Genomic DNA, 9194 nt, shown 5'->3' on the forward strand with positions numbered 1-9194 from the left:
TAAAGACCTTGTAGAGTGGGTTAGATCTTAAACTAGGTCATACCATGAATGAAGTTTCGGAAAAAGGTTGAGGAAAGCTTACATCCATCTTACTTACTTAAAAATTTGATCGTTCATTATATGATATTATAGTGTAATTTTCACTCTACTTGAGACACAATAGCCTTCATCCCTTTCATCTTACTTACTTATATTAATTATTGGTTTACTGTTTCAGAGAAAGCCATTAGCAAGTCGTAATATTCCAGTTGGAACTTCAAGGCTTCCGATGCCTGGAAGTAGATTAAAACCTCCATCAACTACGTCGAAACGAGCACGCAGTCCAGAAATAGAAGAGGTGAGGAAAGTTCATTATCTGCCACCATTTAACGGGACAGGTGTGCGATTTTGGGGAGGTTGATTTTATATAGAATAAAGAATATATGTAAATAGTCTTTAGAAGTAGAGATATATATATGAATATCACATAATTCTTTAAAAGAATACTTCAAATTAGGAATTTTACTCACTATTTCTATATATATATGTCTTTTCTATATATCACATCTTCATTTTAACATTCAAACACAGATAATTATGGATACACATGGATTTGAAGACTCAATTTTCGACGATGAGCTGTGAACACTATTACTGATTAGCTCATCTAGTTTCTGAGACTAAAGTATGATTGGTAAAAAAAAAATGGCCTACCTGTCCCTGTAAGAAATCTTGTGTCAAATAGTTCTCAACTTTGTTTGTTTTAAATTTTTCAGCCACGTGACACAAGTTCTGGAAAGAAAAGATGTTTGGAGAAAACCAACAGTGGCACAGGGTTGAACTCAACAAAATCGTCCAATGGTCCTTCCACAAGATCCAATCTAACTGCTGCTAAGACAACTATAAATACTAAACGGCCTGCAGGGTTAACTCGCACCTCCAGCAAGACTGGTAAAAACATGGCTTATTATAAGACATGATTATGGGATAATTTCTTTTCACACAATTTTTGCCCGATGCAGGAAGACTAATTTGGTTTAATGTTATAGTTTGCTTAGATTGCCTAGTCCTTAAAAGGGATTGTAAAGATGTTTTCTAAAAATTTTATGTGTATCGAGACACTGAAAGCAACAATTTGCTTCATTCCAATTTTCAATCAGACGTCTGTGGTTCCTGTAATTCCAATAAAACTAAGTGTTTGACCACTAATTAATTTTGTGATACTAGCATATTTTGCGATAATAGTGTCGTCAATTGCAGGAACCACAGACGCCTTGATATTATGTAAGATTTTTGAAGAAATAGGTCTTTGTTTGTAGATTGCCTTAAACTGTCCCTATCAGTATATATTGAAACAGAGTAAAGTCACTGAGTAACAGAGATTTACCACTTCCAATAAACCCTAAACATATCTTGTGTACATGATAATGATAACTGATGTTGTAGGTTTAGGATCCGCAGTAAATCGTCCAACAAAACCAGTAACAAATGGTCGAGCTATTAATAGTGGTATTCAGAGAAAGCCACCAGGTGGCGTTAATAAAACTGTTTCTAAAGCTGCTCCGACACAAGGTTTGTTTCTTTGTCATTTATTGTGATAAGATCATTAGAACTGAGTTTGCAAAGTTAAAAGGAATATGAAAAGATTGCCTTAACATACCAGGTTGGCTGATAACATCAATTTTCAATCAGACGTCTGTGGTTCCTGCGATTCCACTCAAAATAAGTGTTTTATGACAACACTATCCTCTTCGATATAATAAGCAGATTTTGCAACACTAGGTTTGAGTGGAATAACAGGAACCACAGACGTCTGATTGAACATTGGAATGGCACACATTGATGCTATCAGTATTATTGTCTATTTGTAGCAGGAGGCGGGAAGAAAAGAGCAGGATGGGATTTAAAAGGACAGTTAGAAGATATGAAGGCTTTGGTCCAGTCTCGTGAGATGATGAGCTCAGAGCTTCAAACTCAATTAGATAGTTATAATCAACGAATTATCTCCCTTGAATCTCACAATAATCACCTGTCAGGAACTGTCAATCAGAAAGAACAGCAGACGGAAAGTATTTCACGGGAAATTGAGGATTTGAAAAGGAAGCTGAGGTAAATTGGTGAATTGTTTTTAATTTTGTCATATCTAAATCTCTATATCTGTGTATTAGCATCATTTATGGATTTTTCTTGCATCATTCCACTATTCTCAATCGGATGACTATAGTTCCTTTATATTATATGACATCGCTGCTGGCTATTTTGTATGTTACGATATTTCAAGCCTTAACTGACGTTCCTGATGAGTGTTTTATATCCGAAACACCAGACCATGAGCTGAGGGCTAGTCTACATTCAATGTTATGTATTTGTTATTCTGCTTTTTTCTCTTCTTGATGTCAGAAATAGTGAGGATGATTTAGACGGTACGAAACGAAGATTACAGAGAGAAATAGACGATTTATCATTCTCAAAATCTACCCTAGAACGACAGAAAGACAGTCTGGCAGGGGAGCTAACTGCTAGTCAAACTGAGATTACTGGTTTAAAATCATCTATAGCTGAATTAACTTCAACACAAGCTAAATCTCTCGCTGAACTACAGGCTATCAAGGTAGGAAAATTATTGTTGCTCTTGATTGGTGAATTCTGTACAGGTTCCGTCTTTTACAATTCTGGCTTCAATCGAACAAACGGATTGAAATAAAGTCACATTCAAAATTTTCTTTCTGTTCTTTTTTCCACCATTTTTATATGCCTAGGCATCACCCATGTCCGTCGGTCCGTCCGCAATTTCTTGTAAACACTCTAGAAGGGACAATTCTTGGCGGATTTTGACAAAAATAGGTGCAAGTGTTATAACCCATGGATGAACCCTATTTAAATTCAAAAAGATTTTATATGAGTTATTAGCTCGTAAACACTAAAAGGCAGGATTCTTTCTGGATTTTGTTAAAATTTGGTAATATTGTTCAGTATCAACCCAAGAAGTGTATAACATTGTAGGTTGACTATTTCATACTAGTGATTGTTACTGTACTAATAAATTTTTTTTATTCGAAATCAAAGTTGCCAGTAGGTGTATATTACCTTGCCTGGCAAGCTATCTGGAATTCTTGTATCTACTAATTTTTGGCAACACTGGATATTTATATATATTTAGATTGATCTGAATGAAGCCAGCACCAATATAAAAATTAAAGATACAACTATAATGGAACTACGAGAGATGATCAGGATACATGAGGCTAAGATACGTGAACAGGACGAAGAACTAATTAATCAGGAGACCATGAGACGAAAACTTCATAATACTATACAGGAACTTAAGGTAAGAGTGTGGCTTAGTGAGGGGCCAGAACTAAAGGTAGGGGTGTGGCTTAGTCAGTGACAGGAAATAAAGGTAGGGGTGTGGCTTAGAGAGGGACCGGAACTAGAGGTAGGGGTGTGGCTTAGTCAGTGACCTAAGCTGAAGGTAGGAGTGTGGCTTAGTGATTGACAGGAACTAAAGTTATAATACTATACTGGAGTTAAAGCTAGGGGTGTGGTGTAGTGAGTGTCAGGAAATAAGGGTAGGGGTATGGCTTAGTCAGTGACAGAAAATAACCTTAGAGCCATCTGGCCATATTAATATACAAATATCTGCATGTTAATGGTCCAACACAAACTGTCACTCAGGAGTTTTGCTTCAATCTATTTTTGAGAATGTTTCTAGTTTTTGAGAATGTTGCTAGTTTTTGAGAATTTTCACCAAATTAAAACCAAATTTGGCATTACTTTTGGTATCAATCCGAAGCTGAACCATTAAAAAGTCCATCAAGACATTAACAGATATTCTACAATATCCCTGTGCCTAACACAATATCACAAAACATGGGAGGGGTAGATTTAACTTACAGAGTTGTAAGAAGAAGAGAAAAGCCAATCCCTTGACTGTATTGTAGTTAAGTACAGTTCAATTTTAATTAGGATTTTGAATTTTTGAATTTATAATTTCAGGGTAACATCAGAGTGTTCTGTCGAGTACGACCGTTACTAGGTAACGAAACACAAGATAATGATGGTGTTATAGGTCACATGACATTCCCTGATAAAGATGGTAAAGTTCTAGAAATGGAGAAACTTGGAGACGTCGGAGGGGGGGGACTTAATGAGGTAGGGGAAAAACCAAAACAACTATATTTTACAAAGATAACTACTACATTTTACAAAGTTAACAACTATATTTTACAAAGATGACAACTATATTTTACAAAGATAACAACTATATTTTACAAAGTTAACAACTATATTTTACAAAGATAACAACTATATTTTACAAAGATAACTACATTTTACAAAGATAACAACTATATTTTACAAAGATGACAACTACATTTTACAAAGATAACAACTATATTTTACAAAGATAACTACATTTTACAAAGATAACTACATTTTACAAAGATAACAACTATATTTTACAAAGATAACAACTATATTTTACAAAGATAACAACTATATTTTACAAAGATAACAACTACATTATTTTACAGTTTTTTATTTATTATTTATCATTGTTAATTTCAGAGTACAATATTAAACTCAACTCGTGGTGGAAACAAACTTCTCTTCTCATTTGATAAAGTTTTTGATCCAGTTTCCTCACAGGCCGTAGTTTTTGAAGAAATATCACAACTAGTTCAGGTAATATAGTTTATAATTTCGCCGTTTTTCGTTTCGTATTGAACAAGGATAACAACCTACGTTCACTGTTAAGGATCCTTTCTACCAGTTGGTCCTTGGACAAAATTTGTTGCCAGAGTCTTTTGAATGTGACCATTTAATTCATCGTGTGTAATTTTCTCTTCCAGAGTGCGCTAGATGGTTATAATGTGTGTATATTTGCCTACGGTCAGACAGGGTCAGGTAAAACGTATACGATGGAGGGAGGGAGACTAGAGGAAGAGGATAAAATAGGAATGATACCTCGAGCTGTAAGACAGATCTTCTCTACTGGATTACAATTACAACAGCGAGGATGGACAGTACGTTAATTTATTCATTTATTCATACTTATAGACTTTATTCACGCCTTGTTTTTGAAGCATCGAATGCGAGGCTCATAACACAAATTATTTCATTTATTATACGCCCACTTGAAATGGGGATTTAAATAATAAAACTTATGTCAAAATAAACCATTTATTATTGAGGAAATATAATGTGGGCGTATAAAAAATTTATTGTGTGCCTTGGATTTCGATGTCTGTCATCAATTTTAAACATACAAAACATTAAAGGAATAAATGGTTTATTTTGACAGAAGTTCTATTATTTTAATCCTCATATCTTCATCCTGTCAAAACATCATAGTTTTTTACAACTAAGATCACCATTAATCATCTTCATGATTGGTTTTGTCCAATTCTCTTTTTATATTTGGAATTTACACATGAAATTGGGAGAGTAGGTTTGCATCCCCCATGTCTGTCGGTCCGTCCACAATTGTTTCCTCTTTCATTAGAAGGCACAATTTGTGACCGATTTTGACCAAACTTGGTGTGAGGGTTTGTTTACCCAAGGATGAACCTTATTGAAAATCAGAAGAATTGAAAAATATTTAGTATGAGTCATTGCCCTTGTTCTTGAAAACTTTAAGTTTGTATATATACTCTAGAATGCACAATTCTTGATGGATTTTAAGGAAACCTTTGTTTTTACAGTATACCTATATTGCCAGTATGTTGGAAATCTATAATGAAACAATACGTGATTTATTATCTGAAGATCAGACTCTAACCCATGACATTAAAATGAAGGGAAAGGATTCAGGAGATGTTCACGTTACCAATTTAACTACTGTTAATGTTACTCAAGAATCAGAGGTAGGCTTTAAATTTATCAAGGATTCTGATCCCACTGTTATTACCAGTCATGTCTGACCAATGATATGCAACCTTCTCGTCTCTGCAATTTAGATCTGGACACTGTAAGCAAAACAATTATCATTTTAGTCTCTCATAATTAAGCAAGGAGCCAACATATGGGGATAAAAAATTTTCCAAATCTATGAAAGATTAGACAGGATTAAATATGAATATTTTTGTTAATTATGTAAGGATTAGAGAAATCCTTTTGATATGACATGGATATAAATTTACCTTCTTCATATAGTCATAAACCAGGATTGTCTAACGAGTAGAGATCTATATTTTGTAATTTTGTAGGTATTTGATCTATTAAAGAGAGCATCTCACAACCGAGCTGTAGCTGAAACAAAATGTAATGAGAGATCATCTCGAAGTCATTCTGTATTTCAACTTCATATCACTGGTAAAAACTCATCTACAGATGAATCTTGCCAAGGTGAGGAGTTTTTATCAGTTTTCATATTGACAGAGCTGAGTTGCCCTGGCTTTCCAATGCTTAACGTACTATATTTGTTGATTTGAACATACTATGTTTGTTGATTTGAACATACTATGTTTGTTGATTTGAACATACTACGTTTGTTGATTTGAACATACTACGTTTGTTGATTTGAACATACTATGTTTGTTGATTTGAACATACTATGTTTGTTGATTTGAACATACTATGTTTGTTGATTTTAACATACTATATTTGTTGATTTGAACATACTATGTTTGTTGATTTTAACATACTATATTTGTTGATTTTAACATACTATATTTGTTAACTTGAAGGTACCCTGAGTTTGGTTGACCTGGCTGGTAGTGAGAGATTGAAACAATCTGGGTCAGAAGGTCAAAGGTTAAAGGAGACATTGTGTATCAATAAAAGTCTAAGTAACCTTGGTAACGTCATCATGGCTCTAGGAAAACAGGTAATAATAATAAACTCTATATTTCACACGAGTTTCACCACAGTTTACTGGTCTCATCCAATATAATACTCTATATTCAATATGACCGACCCCATTCCACAAAAAATCATACCATAAGAATTTGTTGTGAATGTAGAATTTTACAGTCACAAATAGTTGTGAATGTAGAATTTTACAGTCACAAATATCATATTTATAACAAAATTAATGGTAAGATTATTTGTAGAATTGGACCCAGGCCCGTATTCTCGAAATATCCTAGAATCAATGTTAGAAGATAAGAACCTAGGAAATCCTAGAATCAATGTTAGAAGATAAGAACCTAGGACATCCTAGAATCAATGTTAGAAGATAAGAACCTAGGACATCCTAGAATCAATGTTAGAAGATAAGAACCTAGGATATCCTAGCGCTAAGGTCGTTTCGAGAATACAGGGCCACTACTTTAAAGTGAATCGTAAGCTGGCTGAATAGGCATTGTCGTGATAATTTGATTGGTACAACGTTTGATATTTTGTTTCATTTATTTTCTATGGGCCACCCTACTCACTCTATGAAACACCTATGTACATAATTAACCAATGCCTGGTGTATTTAGGCAGGACTTTTTTTCCCAATCAGTTGACTAACCTGGTGTCATAGCCATACAACAATGCTTCAATAATTAGTCAGTTTAAAAGAGATATCATATTTTATAGAGATTCTATTCTTCAGTCATGACACCTGGTAAATCCAACTGATGAATATAATATATACTCTTATTGACCATATTTTTAGATTTTATGTCAATTCTAAGAGGTTGTATATCTTTAAGATGATATTTTCTGTGTTACAGGACAGTCATATTCCATATAGAAACAGTAAATTAACATATCTTCTACAGAATTCACTAGGTGGAAACAGTAAAACATTGATGTTTGTTAATATAAACCCACGGGAAGAATTCTTTAATGAATCTCTAAATTCCTTACGTTTTGCCACCAAGGTAAGTTCATGTGTTATACAAGGGAGACTCATTTTGATGTCATGGGAGTGAAAATACATGGTCGCTGGTCAGGTAATAAAGGTAGTTTACCAGGGAGGGGAGGGGTGAGGGAACTTTATTTTGATCGTATATTAAAGGTGATTGTTTTAAAAAGATGGTCACATAACCCTAACAAAGATAAGAAAGAGTCTAATGCCAGGTTCATCCTCCCGTTTGTCAGGCTTCTTTCTTTCTGAGCAAAAAAATTGACATTAAACATACAATTAATGTATATACGGTGTTCAATATATCAGTTTGTATAGCCTCATTCTTAAACATAATACTGTACAGTTTGTATAGCCCTGGGCCCTGGGGCCTCATTCTTAAACATAATACTGTACAGTTTGTATAGCCCTGGGCCCTGGGGCCTCATTCTTAAACATAATACTGTACAGTTTGTATAGCCCTGGGCCCTGGGGCCTCATTCTTAAACATAATACTGTACAGTTTGTATAGCCCTGGGCCCTGGGGCCTCATTCTTAAACATAATACTGTACAGTTTGTATAGCCCTGGGCCCTGGGGCCTCATTCTTAAACATAATACTGTACAGTTTGTATAGCCCTGGGCCCTGGGGCCTCATTCTTAAACATAATACTGTACAGTTTGTATAGCCCTGGGCCCTGGGGCCTCATTCTTAAACATAATACTGTACAGTTTGTATAGCCCTGGGCCCTGGGGCCTCATTCTTAAACATAATACTGTACAGTTTGTATAGCCCTGGGGCCTCATTCTTAAACATAATACTGTAATAGTCAACTTCTCTCTTTCAGGTGAATCAGTGTAACATTGGAACGGCTCAGAAGAAAGTCAAATTATAGATTCATATTGAGCTATCATAGGAAACTACACATAGTTCTTACTTGGAGATAACATAGTTCTTACTTGGAGATAACATAGTTTTTACTTGGAGATAACATAGTTCTTACTCTGAGATAACATAGTTCTTAAGTGGAGATAAGTTCTTAAGTGGAACTAGTTCTCAACCATTTTGAATCTCTTCCCGAACTTAAGTTGAATTCTTAACAAGGCTATAATATTACAACCAAGCCTTAGAATCATATTTAAAGTTCTAGAAATTGGCGTTATTTGTTCTATGTTGAAATATTATAGCCTTGTTAAGAATTTGACTTATTGAGTTGAGGGAAATATTCAAAATGGCTGTGAACTACGTTCGTGTACTATATGTAGTTTCCTATGATTGTGCTCTCTCTTGAGGCTTTCAATGATTGTAATAATTCAAGACGTCTTGAGTTGTTTCTACTGTCTAAAGTTGTCTAAATATTCAATTAACATCTATAGAAATAGTGAGTAAAATTCCTAGTCTGAAGTATTTTTGAAGGAATAATGCGATTTTCGTACATTTC

General features: G+C 34.4%; 1 protein-coding gene across 1 annotated transcript; it reads left to right on the forward strand.

Moving 5' to 3' along the window:
* Positions 1 to 1864: 1864 nt before the first annotated feature.
* Positions 1865 to 7841, forward strand: LOTGIDRAFT_140562 (hypothetical protein; the record flags this gene model as incomplete). The annotated part of the gene is made up of 10 exons (XM_009050248.1): positions 1865 to 2088; positions 2380 to 2519; positions 3156 to 3307; positions 3976 to 4107; positions 4546 to 4662; positions 4830 to 5003; positions 5682 to 5843; positions 6186 to 6324; positions 6666 to 6805; positions 7641 to 7841. Coding segments are annotated over 10 exons (1581 nt in total), but the record flags the coding sequence as incomplete, so codon positions are not given.
* Between the last annotated feature and the right edge of the window lie 1353 nt (positions 7842 to 9194).

Source organism: Lottia gigantea, assembly GCF_000327385.1.
Source record: "Lottia gigantea unplaced genomic scaffold LOTGIsca_148, whole genome shotgun sequence".
Lineage (NCBI taxonomy): Eukaryota > Metazoa > Mollusca > Gastropoda > Lottiidae > Lottia > Lottia gigantea.